At 48.0% G+C, this 15,123-nt stretch overlaps 1 protein-coding gene across 1 annotated transcript in view; it reads left to right on the plus strand.

Moving 5' to 3' along the window:
• Nucleotides 1-14,790, plus strand: part of LOC115409071 (class I histocompatibility antigen, F10 alpha chain-like) — a 118,061-nt gene extending 103,271 nt beyond the window's left edge. The window contains exons 2-7 of the mRNA XM_030120061.1: nucleotides 7,285-7,551; nucleotides 12,922-13,200; nucleotides 13,399-13,713; nucleotides 14,211-14,312; nucleotides 14,430-14,476; nucleotides 14,699-14,790. Of these exons, the coding sequence (XP_029975921.1) occupies nucleotides 7,285-7,551; nucleotides 12,922-13,200; nucleotides 13,399-13,713; nucleotides 14,211-14,312; nucleotides 14,430-14,476; nucleotides 14,699-14,740 (1,052 nt within the window). The 3' untranslated portion in view covers nucleotides 14,741-14,790. The remainder of the gene's footprint in view (nucleotides 1-7,284; nucleotides 7,552-12,921; nucleotides 13,201-13,398; nucleotides 13,714-14,210; nucleotides 14,313-14,429; nucleotides 14,477-14,698) is intronic.
• The last annotated feature ends 333 nt before the right edge of the window (nucleotides 14,791-15,123 follow it).

A 15,123-nucleotide genomic window follows, 5' to 3' on the forward strand; every position in this document is an offset into this window, starting at 1 on the left:
TAATTTCCTTCTCCTCACACAAGAAAAAGAAAGAAGCTTCAAGAACTTTAGAATTGGAATTAAGAATTAAATCGCTGGAGGAGGCTTATCATGTCTCCCCACAAGAGAACATACTGAAGGATATAAGGAAAGCTAAACTTGAACTGAATGAAATTCTAGATAAAAAAACTCAATTCCTGATCCAACGACTCCGTTTAGAGAACTTTGAGCATAGTAATAAATCTGGAAGATTCCTGGCGAATCAGTTAAAAACAAACAAGGAGAAAAACACGATTTCAGCTGTTAAAGATTCAGAAGGAAACATCAGCCATGACCCAGACAAGATCAATAATATCTTTAGAGATTTCTATCAAGGATTATACCGATCACAAATAGACACAACAGATGAGGAAATTAATACTTTTTTTAATGATATTAACCTTCCAAAATTGAAAGATGAAAATAGAATAGTGTTGGATTCTCCTCTTTCACTGGATGAACTCCATAAATCTCTGCAGGATATGCCCAACAATAAAGCTCCAGGTCCAGATGGCTATCCAGCAGAATTCTATAAAGAATTCTGGACCATGTTGGCTCCCACTTTTCATAAAATGGTAATGGAAATAAAAAATAAACGAACAGTACCCTCAAATATGAACTTAGCCAAAATAACTTTAATACTTAAACCAGGGAAAGACCCCACACTTCCGTCTAGTTACCGTCCTATTTCATTAATAAATGTAGATCTCAAAATAATCAGCAAAGCCCTATCCAGAAGAATAGAAAAGGTAACCCCGCTCATAATACATCCTGACCAAACAGGGTTCATTAAAGGTAGACACTCATCCAATAACATGCGCAGATTAATTAATATAATAGATTACGCTACAATACACAATCTGGAATCCATAATTATCTCTTTAGATGCTGAAAAAGCTTTTGATCGAGTAAATTGGAAATTTCTATTTGGAATATTAACCAAATTTGGGTTTGGAACGTCTTTCATAGATTGGATTAAAATCTTATATAACAACCCAGCTGCATGTGTGAAGACTAACGAGCAGACTTCTTCAAGCTTCTGTCTGCAGCGAGGAACCAGACAGGGCTGTCCACTCTCTCCCTCACTGTTTGCCATCTTTATCGAACCTCTGGCAGCTGCTATAAGACAAAATAAAGACATCAGAGGGATCCTGGCTAACAATAAGATAGAACATAAAATAAGTCTTTATGTAGATGATGTATTGCTTTTCCTGCAGAACTCTCCATCTTCTATCTCCCAGACAATCACACTTATTGACAAATTTTCACTAATATCTGACTATTCTATCAACTGGTCTAAGACTACAGCCATGCCTATAAACTGTGATTTACAAAGTATACCCAATGCTACAATCCAGTCTGGAAACATTAGATATTTAGGCATAAACATTTCTCCAAGGATATCAGAACTTTTAAAACTAAATTACGTTCCGTTACTGAAATCAACAGAGGATGACCTCTTACGGTGGAGACGCTTACCTATATCTCTTATGGGGAGGGTTGCCACCATTAAAATGATGACTTTACCTAAGGTTAACTATTTATTTTCAATGATACCAACCAAACCATCGTCTGGCTGGTTCAAATCACTGGACTCATACATATCTAAATTTCTCTGGAAAAATAAACCATCACGTATCAGTTTAAAGACGCTACAACAGACTAAAGACAGAGGTGGACTAGACTTGCCTAACTTCAGTAATTACTTTATAGCCAGCAAGCTGCAATATATCTCCAAATGGCTTAAACCGAACAATTTAGATGAGCCATGGCTGGATGTAGAGCAAGCATTATGTGAGGATCTAGTTATCTCTGACCTGCCATTCATCAGTCCCACCATCAAATCCCATCGGTGTTTTAAAAGTGTCAACATCAGCTCCTCTTTAATGGCTTGGTGGGACTTTCTAAAGCTAACCAAATCTTCTCTGATCCCGTGTAAACTCACACCCATCTGGAACAACCCGGACATCGTGCAAAACAAAAAGATGATCAACTTCACTCAGTGGAGAAATAAAGGAATCAGCCAGCTTGAACATATCATTGAAAATGGCAACTTTCTATCATTCAATACTCTCATCTCACAATATGGAATCAGCAGCACAGCATTTTTAGAATATCATCAACTTAAATCTATCATAGGCAAAAAGTATACCTTTAATCAATTGCAGGGACAGCTACCTCTCGGGGTCGAAGAATTCTTAAACCTCAGTTCCCCAAAGTTGCTATCAAAGATATATAAAATATTATCAAAGGTAGAAGACGAAATCTTCCTTCCGACCTTAAAATGGGAGGCTGACTTATCTAACAACTTTGACCAAAACGCGTGGTCACAAATATGTTTAAATACTTTCAAAATGACAAAGAATTCAAATATACAACTAATACAATTCAAAATTCTGCATAGAATTCATTACACAGGACGAAGGATGTTCCAGATGGGTCTATCACAATCTGATATCTGTTCACATTGCAATGATAACATGACTGACAGCTACCTCCATGCCTTGTGGTCCTGCACACCAGTGCAGAGGTTCTGGCTTCAGGTGTGTGAAGACCTGTCAACATGGTTCACATGCAATATTCCTGCAACTCCCACACTGTGCCTTTTAGGTGATCTGGGTGAAATTAACATGTCGATAAACTCTGTCTACATGGTTCTCACCATCTTGTGCATTGCAAAGAAAACTATCCTTGTAAATTGGAAATCCAGAAATAATCTGAGTAACAGGCAGTTTAAGAATCTTCTATTAGATCATATCAGCTTGGAGACGATGTCTGTCTGTTCAGAGGACCAATCAGCTGAATCTGGTTCCCTCTGGTCCCCTGTGATCAGCTCCATCACTTAATGTAAGGGGAAGATGAGGGCCTCTCCTCTTTGAGGGTCGGTGGTTGGTGGGGGGGCCCTGATGGCTGCAGGTGGTTGGCACTGTCTTGGGATCGGGATCTGGGCTGCTTCGCTGGGGGCTGTCTTCGTGTTTGGTTTGGATTGGGGGTGGGGGGGCCGCCGGTTGTTGGGGCTGTCTGGCGGCGGTGGGGCGGGGGCCCCGGGGGGCCGGGGTCGGCGGGTGCCGGTTCATGTCTGGGCGGCCGGGGTGTCCTGGGGCGGGTGTGGCTGGGGGCCCTGGGCCCTGGTGCCTGGGGGCTCTCTCCTTCCGTGAGGGTGGGGGGCTCGACCTGGCTGGGGGGGCCGGTCGGCTCGGGCGTGCTGCCGCGGCCTGGGTCGGTGCACGCCTTGGTGTCTGGTTGCTGCCCCGGAATTCAGGGCATCGGGGTGGGTGGTTGTGGTGGTGGGGGACAGGGGGGTGGGGTGGATGGGTGGGGGGTGGCGGGGGAGGTGGGTGGGTGGTGGGGGACGGGGCGGGGTGGATGGGGGGGTAGATAGGGGGGTGGTGGGCTGTGGGGGTTAGGGGGTTGAGGAAGGTGCGTGTACGTGTATGTGTATGTGTGTGGGTGTGTATGTGTGAGTATGTATATATGTTTTTGTATGTGTGGGTGTTTATGTAGGTGTATGTGAGTGTGTGGGTGTGTATCTGGATATGTATGTGTATGTGTGTGACTATGTATGTGTAAGTGTGTATGTGTGTGTGGGTATGTATCTGTGAGCGGGGTATGTATGTGTGTGTGGGTGTGTATCTGTAAGTATGTATGTATGTCTGTACGTGTGGGTGTATATGTGTGGGCGATTGGAGCTATGTATGAGAGAGTGCGGTGTCCTGTGGGGGGTGGCCCCGGTGGGCCTGGGGGCGGTGGGCCCTGGGTCTGGGTCCTTCTGCTGCCCCCTGTCTGTCCTCACCTTCACTCCTCCTGATGCATGATGGGTGTGTGCTTCTTGGGTCGGTGGCTCTCTGGCCATGGTCGCTGTCCGCCCTGGTCCTGGGGGGGGGGGGTGGCGCTCCTGGCCCTGTCCTTCATCGGGGGGCTCCTGGGTGACGGGGGTGCTGCGGCATCCCCGGACCCCTCTCTCCCCCCGCTCTCATGCACACACACGTAGGGCTTTGGGAGGCAGGCTTATCAGGTAGGGTGTGGTGGAGGGGGCCATCTAAGTGGCCCCAATCACTGCACGCTTCAGTGGCTCGCCTCTCAGTCTTAATTGCACTTAGTCATCTAACACGACCAAATACATACAAACACACACATCGGGGGGTCTTGGCGCGCTGTGTCGGGGGTGGGGCTGTTCAGGTAGATGAGACTGCTCGTTTGGCCTCACTCGCGGCACGGTGTGGTTACTGACCCTCAAATTTTAATCGCAAACAACATATACTCCATCAACACTCAGGAGACGGAGGGGGGGGAGGGAGGGCAATGGGGTCTTCTGCGCCCCCGTTTCCGGATTCCTTCTGGTGGGGGGTGGGGCGGGGGGGGCTGTTGTTTTCCCCACAGGCCTGGGGTTTGGAGCGGCTGTGGTTTGGGGGGCTGCTGGCTCTGGGGGGTGCATATCTGTCTGCAGCGGTGGGGTTTGGGGGGTGGGGGCGGCAGTTGTGGGTGGTGGGGGGTCCTGGATGTGGGGTTCGATGTTCCCTTGCCTTCCGGGGGGTCTCCCACAGGACATGACGGTTGGATGACGCGGGAATGTGAGTATGTTTGGGGTAGGATGGACTCTGTGTGTGTGTGTGTGTGTGTGTGTGTGTGTGTGTGTGTGTGTGCGTGCGTGCGTGCGTGCGTGCGTGCGTGCGTGCGTGCGTGTGCGTGAGAGTGTGTGAGTATGTTGGAATGTGTGTGTGTGTGTGCGTTTGGTTTAGGGATGAGTGGATCTGTGTGTGCGTGTGTGCATGTGTGTGTGTCAGTATGAGTGAGTGGGTATGAGTGTTGGGTTGGGGCGGGGGGCAGTGAGGCGGGAGAGGACAGGGGGTGGGGGTGGGGGGGGGGGGGGGTGGGGGGGGTGGACGGGGGGGTGGGTTCCGGGTGGGGGTCGTGGGGTGGGGTGGGGTGGAGGGGGGGGGTGATGCCCTGGATCTCGGGGTGCGTGGCCGGAGCGCTGGGGGGTGTACTGGCCTGGGGTGGGTCGCCGCCCGTGTGGGCTGGTTCTCACGTTGATCTTTAATCACTCTTCACATACTCGGTTACCTTGCCTTCTTGTGGTGGTTAGACTAATGGTGATCTGTAGTAGACCTCTCTTGATGCACGCCCCTAGTTTACTACTAGTTACGACTAGCTATATTCAAAAAAAAAAAAAAAAAAGGGTTTGTGGTGTCCTTGCATTTCCTTCCTCCCCTACACCTCCTTTTATTTTTGTGGCCTGGTCTGTTCACTAATATGGTTCGGAAATAAAAAAAAAAAAAAATGTATGTATGGTTCTGTAATTTCCTGTGTTGGTTGTCGGCTCTGTTTTGGTGTTGTCTAGATTGGGGGTTTGGGATTGTTCTGGGTTGCGTGTGGTGTGTCGACAACACTGTTTTGCATTGTGACTTTGTACAAAGGTTGTGCCCCCCCCCCGTTCTCCCTCTCTTTATCTTTCCCTCTTTCTGTCCCTGCTCTCTGAGCGTTTCCGTCCCGGTCCTGTCCGGCAGCCATGCTGGATGCCAGCTTCAAATAAAGGCAGCAGCAGGAGGAGACTCAGTCTCCTCCTGCTAATATTAAAATCTGTTCGGATAGTAAAAGGCTACAATCATACAATATTGCACGCCCCAGCTGCGGAACAGGACAAGGGAAAAAATAAAAATAAAAGGACCAATCAGAAGAGCCCCTGAGGCTCTAACCGTGATTGGTCGAGGGGCGTTCTTGTGGGAGGGGCTTAACTTGTGTAAGGGCGTGATGTCAGAGAAAACAAGGCAGGATTGGCTGTGCTGGGTTTCAAATCGCCATCTTGCTTAGGTAACCCAAAGCAAGATGGCGGAGATGCCGAATCCTGCCTACAGCACCTTTAAGAGACTCTCGAAAAAGGAAAGCTGCAGTTTGGTTCCTGAACAATGAAAGAACAAATGGTTTTCTCCTTCAGGAAACTCACAGCAACGACACAGAGGAGAAGATGTGGTCAAACCAGTGGGAGAGAAAATAGACTTCAGCCATGGCACAGACAGGCCAGCAGGGAGCGCCATGCTCATCAACAACTTCCCTGGAAAAGAAAATGATGCAAAAAAGAGGATTCAGGTCTCTGGATGATTTCATCTTTGAAAGAAATAACAGGTTCATGACTGGAGGAAACATTTCTGGCTCTAATAATCTCACTGACTCACATTATTATTATTATTATTAAACCAACGTTTGGTGTATTTCGCAAAGAACTCTGTCTTTTCTTATCCTTCCAGACTGAGAGCTGTGGGCAAAACAACTTCAGTGGGCGGGGCGAGATGTTCACTACTTTCTTGCTCCAGAACCAATCAGAAGTGAGTTCCCAAGGTTGTCAAACAAGCAGCGCAGCATTCTGTGTTTTATGTCTGCTCTGCTGGCCGTGCGCCATGAGCAAGTTCAGTTTTGTTTTAGTGAGGAGATGTAGAGCATGCAGCTCCTCCTGGCTCTCTTCTTCCTGCTGGGAATCCCCAGCGGGGCTCCAGGTAGGATTCCAGCTTTTTCTCCACATCTCCTCTGACTGACAAGCTTCTCTTCTTCTGAAGAAAATCTCTTTTTCCTTCTTTTCTCCTGTCTGGAAACATTTGAAGCCTCATTGGAGAAATCAGTGGGCCTCATGCTCATGTTGAATGTGGAACAGTTGGTTCTGTGTTGATCCTGATCTCAGTCTGATCCTGGATCAGTAGTGAAGCTCCAGACTGGATCCTTTGCTACTGATCACTGCGTTACGGCCGTCCCTCTGCTCAGAAAACTAAGTGCCACAGTGCGTGCTTACACAGGGCATTACGGTAACAGTGCAGACAAGTTCATGTCACCGTATAAGGGACTTATATATGAAAAATTCCCTCTGATATCAACAAACCATTTCAATTCGCACTCATAGCAGGCCATCCCATGATGCCTCACAAAATTTTCTGACAATATGATGTGGAATTTCAAAATAAGAGCCCTCCAAATATTACACATCGGGTATTATATGTCCTCTAAATTCAAAATAATATTTTAAAAAATCCCTCTGATATCACCAAACCAATTCAACTGAGACTCGTAGTCGGCCCTACCAGGATGTTTCCCACAAATGTTCAGAACTATGTAATGTAGCTTTATCTGATGTGGTCAGAAAACATGGATTCAGGCTTTAAAGCAGCTCAACACTTTACACAAGAAAAGGAAGAAGCAGCCAGATCAGAGGGAAACAGCAAATGTCCAATCAGGCTGGACTGTCAGTGTTATTGATTTACTCTCTTCTCTTTCTTCCAGAAATTCACTCTCTCAAGTATTTCTACACTGCAGCCTCCAATGTTCCAAACTTTCCAGAGTTTGTGGTTGTTGGTTTGGTGGATGATTATACAATTCTTCACTATGACAGCAACACCAGGAGAGCAGTTCCCAAACAGGACTGGATGAATAAAATCACAGAAGAAGATCCATCGTACTGGGAGAGGCAGACTCAGATAGATTTTGGAGATCAACAAACCTTCAAGGGAAACATTGAGATCGTGAAGCAGCGTTTGAACCAAACTGGAGGTTTGATTGAACTTTTTTCCTGATCCTGTCTTCTCTGAGTCCACACACACACACACACACACACACACACACACACACACACACACACACACACACACACACACACACACACACACACACACACACACACACAGCTTGCTGGTCAGGTCAGATCCAGTCCTCCTCCAGTAGAATCAAAGCAGATCCATAGAGAAATGTGAGAGCTGCTTTGTGAAATTCAAAGAAAACTTTTTTCAGCTTCAAACTTTTTCCAAACAGTGTTTGAATGAAAACCCCCAGTGACCCAGTTTACATGGGTGTTTTTACAATCCGATTGAGAACAATTGTATTAAACGTGCGTGTATACATGAACGGCATACAAAGCCATCCACGATGAATCCTCGTTTACACGGGTCCTGGGTGAAGCGGATTATACAGCGTCCTGTGTCATGGGCACAAAGTCTCTCACGGAACTTTCAGGTCTTTATCTCTGCAGCAGCAGTCCTCAGTGCCGAGCAGAGAGTTTTTACCTGCTGATATCTGCTCAAATAATGTCCCAACATCTCCATGATACGCTGCTCAAGGAACGGCTGCTCCCCTGGCCGGAGCACCGCCTCGCTGAGCGGCACATCTCATCTGCTCCGCATGCCGATGTTTCGAATGAACTGGTGCCCGTGTTAACTTGTGACCAATAGACGACTGAAACCTGTAGTCATTCTAGTGAGCTTTGGTTATCTACGATATGGTGAATTGATAAATTTAAAGTCTTTTGTGAGTCTTACTTTAACAACTGCTCTAATCAGCATGTGTTTACACAGACCTCTGCTGTCACTCGTTTACACGGCAACTAGTTAATCCATCACACCAGCCAGCGATTGCTCGTATTCTGCTATGGAGCGCTTTATACAACTCGCTCTTGCGCGATTTGTTTCCATCTCGCCTCTACAGTGTTTTTTCTCTTATGGTTATTAAAAAAGTGTTTCTCAACCACCGTCGTGTTCTTCTACTTGTTTTGGTCTGTGCTGCTTCCCGTTTACTGCACATGTCATCACGTCACTGCGTACCAGGAAACATGCACGGAACAAATAATCCCCCATTTAATCCGCTCTGCTGTCAGGCAGCGTTTATATGAGACACGGAGTGGATTGTCGATCGGTGTACACCACCTCGTACAATCAGCTCCAAAATACAGTCGGCTCCGAGTGAAGCGGATCCACTCGGGGGTTTACATGACACATTTACAATCCGCTCTGCCCTACAAGTCGATGTTATGAGCCCTATTTAAATGTGCCTACTGTACCCTCACAGCAGGAGGACCTGGGTTGGATTCCTTTCTCTCCTCAGACTTTCTCCCAGCTCAGTGTGATGCTCACACACTCCATTCAGGCTGCTGATTGTTGACAGGAAGCAGATCAATATGTCCCACTGATCCTGAGTCAGCAGCCCGTTAGCTCCAGCAGCTGCTCAACAAGGAGCTAACGGGCTGCTGAGCAACCAGGCTAATCTTCAGCTAGCTGCTGAAAGGAGCTAGCTTCAGCAGAGAATGTCATGATGAGTGTGTCGTTACATCCAGATGCAGAGAGGCAAGACCAGGTTTGACGTTTGTACAGGTTTATTGAAAACAGGGGTGATCAAAGAGGGCTGCTGCCTGGTAGCAGCGTCGCAGGTTACCTCAGTCTTGTCCCGACGGGGGAGTCTCCTGAGCCCGCAGGAGAAGGGGGAAGCTCGAGCACGTAGGCCAGCTCTGAAACGAGTGACAGCAGTTAGTGGGAGAGGTGGCTTACGTGCTGGGGATCAGAGGCTTGAGTATGGACTGTAGGTGGAATGAGCAGGACGTAGGTCTTGGAGAACCGAAGCAAGGCAAAAGGAGACGATGCAAGGCAAGGCAAGGAGTGGTGTGGCATGAAAATACTCCCTTACAGAGCTTGGCCGAGCAGGAGAATTTTTCTGCAGTAGCAAAGTTGCCTGGAGAAGATAACGATTCTGCAAGAAACAGGAGGCAGAGAGGTTAATATAGGCAGGCAGAGAGGCAGTCCCCAGGTGAATGCAATCAGCAATCAGATGGACCCAGGGAGCCTGAGACTGCACGCTGCCTGCCTGAACAGAATCCTGACAGAGAAAAGTCAGCTAAGTGAGCAGATCTCAAAAGAAAAGACATTTTCTGTCACATCACAGCTGATTGACCAGTTAGAGCTCCAATCACAAAGAGACTGGGAGAGGGACTAGGTTAAGCTTCAGCTGGCTGGTTAAAGGAACTAGATTAACCTTCCATCTGGCTGGAGACAAGAACTAGATTAACCTGCAGCGAGCAGCTAGGTAAAGAAACCAGGTTAACCTGCAGCTCGCTGAGTGAAAAAACTGGATAAATCTTGAGGCAGCTGGTTAAAGACATGAGATTAACCTTCAGTTAGCTGGTTCAAGAAACTAGATGAAACATCAATGAGCTGGTTAATGGTCTCAGAACGCAAAAAGAAAAGTCAGCAAATGGAGCAAATCTCGAAAGAAAAGACATTTTCTGTCATATCACAATTGATTAACTGGTTAGAGCTCCAACCACAAACAGACGGTTTTATCAATCAGGAAAGTAAAACACTCACTAAAACTACCAAATTACTACACATGAACAACTGAACAGATGCAGGAATGAACTAATGACATCTTTTCTAAATGAGAAAGGCCGACACGGCACGTAAAGGCAAACATATTACGGTTGACGGAAAACACACACTGCTGGGTGAATGATACTCACGTTCGTCATTCACTGTCGATACGGAGCATCAACAAAAATTGCACATCTATTATATCCAGAGCAATGATCTGAACGACCGTGTAGCTTCCAATGAATGAAACGCTTTATTCGGCATGCATTTCCCATCAAGCTCCGGGGCGCAAGAACATCGCCTACAAAAACCCGATGCCTGCTTTACGGCATGATGTCATCTCCATGTGGCTCAAACACAACACATTTACCCCCCTTTTAAAAAATGTTTAAACACCCCAATGAACAATCAAGTGCAATAACCATGAAGTGGTACAGGTACATGAACATTTCGGCCAAACAGCCAACCTGCCCTGATAAACCGGGTGGACTACCAGTTTACCTTCATAACACTGTGGATTATTCTACCACGACACAGGGTAGCTTAGCTTTAAAAGTCAGTAATATAGCCTTAAAGGTATGCGGGCCTCTGGTGGGCCCGGACTGTACGAGCTTCTGGCTGCACAGGCTCAGGTGGCACAGCCAAGTCACAGGGTTGCCCCGCTGGAGTCTCCACCTGTGCATGAGGAGGGTCCCACACCTTATCTCTTTTGAGGAAATCAGAGGCAGTCAGCTGATCAGACAGTGATGGTGGCGCCACCCGAAAGGCTGTGCTGTGACCTGTAGCGGTGCAAACCAGGAGGAGAGCAGCTTGTGGGAGCGAATAGGTCGCTGGACTCAGTCCAGTCCGACACGGCCAGTGTTGGATGCTTTGCACGATGTTTTTTATTGAACTGCCATTTCATGCGCTGCTGTGCAGCTCTGTCACTCTGACCCAGCAGCAACACTCTGAAGTTGTCGCTGCTGGTACTTCACTAACAGGGTGGTGCAGGCCGTCCAGTTGAAGCTGTAGCTCAGGCCCCAGCATCAGGAGGGCCGGTCAGCTGCCAGCTGTAGAGTGGGGTGTTGCTCTGTAGGGCAGTAATGTGCTCTGCAGTGAAGTGGAAAATGGGAGGCCGTCTGCCATGTGCGCTCTGAGCTCATTCTTTAGGTTCTGATTAAACCTGTCCATGCCGCCATTGGCCTGCGGGTGGCACAGTGCAGTTCTGAGGTGTTTAATCCCTCTCCCCTCCATGAAAGCTGCAAAGTCAGTCGAGATGAAGTGGGCCCCATTATCCGTGGTGATGGCGTCAGGGACGCCCAAGCATACAAACAGGGAGGCGAGGAAACCGATGACCACTGCAATAGTAACGGACCCAGCTGGCAGCCCTTCTGGCCATTTGGAGTGCAGATCATAGGCCACCAGTAGGAGGCGCTGATGATGTGCGGTGCTGTGGAGTTCGCCACAGCTGTCCACCTGGATGTGGGTCCACAGTGTCTCAAACAGCTGCCTGAAGGGGCGTGCGCAGACCCGGGGTGAACTCATTAACCTTGAGCTCATCAAGAGGATAAGTGGGGTCTGGAAACTGAGCAGCCGATGCCACTGTCTGTGCCAGCGAAGCAGAGTGTGGCGAAGCTGGGTTCACAGCCGTCAGCCGTGACGCTAATTACGCAGCCGACTCCAGCTGGAACGCCATCTCCACTGCACGAGACAAGAGCAGGTCGTCAAGTGCCACAAGCAGTTTTTTATCAGATTCGGATCAGCGGTATGTTCCGCCAACTGATCGCGAATCAACTCGTCTTCCAGATGATCGAATTTGCAGAGGCTACCTAGACACCGGAGGTCCATGACGTACTGATGAACGGGCTCACCCGGTCTCTGTCTGCACTGTCGGAAGGCGATCCGCCGGACGATGACGCTCTGTGGAGCAGCGAAATGTCCTGCCAGTAAGACAACACAGCTGCTTTACGGCATGACGTCATCTCCATGTGACTCAAAAACACCAACAAAGTCCAGAAGGCAAGGCAGCAGGCATAAAAGTAAATCCAGATTCACAGGCACATATCTGACTTAGCTAATAGGAGGGGGGAAGTCCACTAGTCCATAAAACTCGAGCTAACACTCAGAGGCGCCACATTTTCTGGAACTGATGTCATTTCTGGAGGCGGGGAATCTACCCAGATACTCTACAGATAATAGCCTTTTATACAGCTTTACTCAACAAAGCATCCAAACATGTGACTGCAGCCATTCAGAACCTCACTTCATTGACTTTGTCTTCAGTTCCACACTGAACAAAGTTGCTGAATGAATCCAAACCACTGATTGATGATGAAAAAGCTGCGACGCGTCAACATGGAGCTGAATCCAGAAGAAATCCATCAAGTCAGAGTCCTGATCACACACCAACACTCACTCACTCTGTGTGTGTGTGTGTGTGTGTGTGTGTGTGTGTGTGTGTGTGTGTGTGTGTGTGTGTTCTCGTATTTCTATCCTTGTTGTGGCCAAATGTCCCCACAAGGATAGCAAAACGTGGAACGACGTGCCTTGTGGGGACCTTTTTCCGGTCCTAAGTAGGAGAAACAGTGTTTTCTTGACCATGTTGTTGTTACTGAAAAAAGTAAAAGTGCAAAAACATTTCTTTAGGGTTAGGCTTTGTTGTGGTGTGGGTTAGGGTTAGGGTAAGGGTCAGGGTTAGGGGCTAGACATGAATGGGAGTCAATGGAAGGTCCCCACAAGGATAGAAATACGAGACTGCGTGTGTGTGTGTGTGTGTGTGTGTGTGTGTGTGTGTGTTCTTATTTTGTCTCAGGTGTTCACATTCTCCAGAAGATGTACGGTTGTGAATGGGACGATGAAACTGATGAAGTGAACGGGTATCATCAATTTGGTTTCGATGGAGAAGATTTCATCGTTCTGGACCTGATGACAGGAACATGGATCACTCCAGTTCAACAGGCTGTTCCCACCAAACACAAGTGGGAAAATAACAAAGCTTACACATCTTATTGGATAAACTACCACACCACAGTCTGTGTTGATTGGCTGAAGAAGTATGTGGAGTTTGGTCGGAGCTCACTGATGAGAAAAGGTAAAATGTTTGGAGTTTGTCTCTCAGCTTCTCTTCTTTCATGTTGCTCTCAGCATCTCCTCTCCTCTCTCCATCTGGCCTTCCTTCATCCCTCTTTCCATGGCCCGTCTCTTCCTGGCTGCAGTGGCTGACATGAGAGAGAAAGAGTGTAGAGAAGAATCCAGTAAAGTGTGAGGTGTCTTCCTGCTTGTTCTCCAGATCTTCCCTCAGTGTCTCTCCTCCAGAAGACTCCCTCCTCTCCGCTCACCTGCCACGCTACAGGTTTCTACCCCGACAGAGCCGACTTGTTCTGGAAGAAAGACGAGGAGGAGCTCCATGAGGACGTGGTCAGAGGAGAGATCCTCCCCAACCATGACGGGAGCTTCCAGATGAGCGTTGATCTGGATCTTTCAGGGCTCAAAGATGAAGACTGGGGGAGGTACAGCTGTGTGTTTCATCTGGCTGGAGGACAGGAAGTCTCCAAGAGACTGGACAAACGGGACATCAGGACCAACTGGAAGACAAATGATGGAGGTCAGAGACTCTTCATTTCACTCTCATTCTCTCATTTGTCACTTCAGGAAATCAAGTCCAGCATCATAGAATGTGAAGTTGACTTCAGTCCAGAACTTTCCCCTCATTTCCCAGAGATCCAAACCTCCAGAGTTCATCTGGATTGATTTCCACATGTGACTGAGGCCTGGATCCCATCTGTCAGTCTGTGAATGCAGCGTCTTCTTCCTGCTTCCACTGTCCAAAAGCAGATGGGATGTGAGCCTCATGAGAGCAGCAGATCAGAATGTGGAGACGTTCCACTGACAGTGTCAATGCAGCCTCAATGCAGCCACAGTCATCTTGTCAGCAGTCTTTGCCGCTCTCTGCAGGCAGCAGTGCTGATGCAGCTGATCAGGATGCTCTCCATGCTGCAGCTGGAGGAGCTGCTGAGGCTCTTTGGAGACGTCCCACACTTCTCACACTCTGACATCAAATGTCCAAACTCCTCAGAGAGCTGAGCAGCTGTTTCTCTGCAGGGTTTCCCACTGGAGCTGCTGCTGGAGGAGTTGTTGCTGCTCTGCTCCTCCTGACAGGCTGCATCATGGGACTCATCGTCTGCTTGAAGAAACAACCTCAAGGTAAAGTAGAAACTCTCCTTGTCCAAGTTTCTTCCTTTGGATGTTCCTCTTCAGTGAGTTCTCCTCTTCCTTTCAGACACAAATGACTGAGAACAAGTTTTGCTCTTTGTTTTCCAGCCTCTGAAACTTCCTCTTCATCAGGAGAAGATCCAGCCGTGAAGAAAGTGAGTCCATCAAGTGAAGCATGTCAGAAATCAGGCCGTAGTCTCCAACACTCCAGTCCAGCTCCAGATGTGACATGTCATGAACATGTGGTGTTTGAATTGAAGACTTTGGACACATTTCTCTCTGTTTGACCTGCTGTGTGGACACAAACATGGATTCCAGGTGAAAAGTGGACTGAATCCCACTAACAGAGGATTCTTTGTCTTTCTTTGTCTTGACAGGGGAGCAGTGAGGAGCAGAGCATGTTAGAAACCTCTGCATGAAAGGAAGAGTCCAGAGAGGCTCCAGTCATTGAGTCTGATGGAGCAAGAGCCAAAAGAAATGATGGAGAAGTTGCTGATTGCTCCACTCTGAGCTGCTCTCCAGGACGGGGCTCCTTCCTCCCTGTGGATTGACTTTGCTTTGGTGGAATCTTGCTGCAGCTTGTGGCTCTTTGAGTGTTTGGATCAGATGTTTTGGAGGAGGAGGCTCCTGCAGCAGTTCTCACACTGCTCCGGTTTACATGGGTGTTTTTTCAATCTATTTGAAAACAATCGTATTAAACGCATTTCTGCACATGACGGCATACAAAACGATCCACGATCAGTCCTGGTTTACCAGGCCCCCTGATGAAGTGGATTATACGGCGTCCTCTGACATGGGGACA

This window comes from Salarias fasciatus, chromosome 22 (assembly GCF_902148845.1).
Source record: "Salarias fasciatus chromosome 22, fSalaFa1.1, whole genome shotgun sequence".
Taxonomy (NCBI): Eukaryota; Metazoa; Chordata; class Actinopteri; order Blenniiformes; family Blenniidae; genus Salarias; species Salarias fasciatus.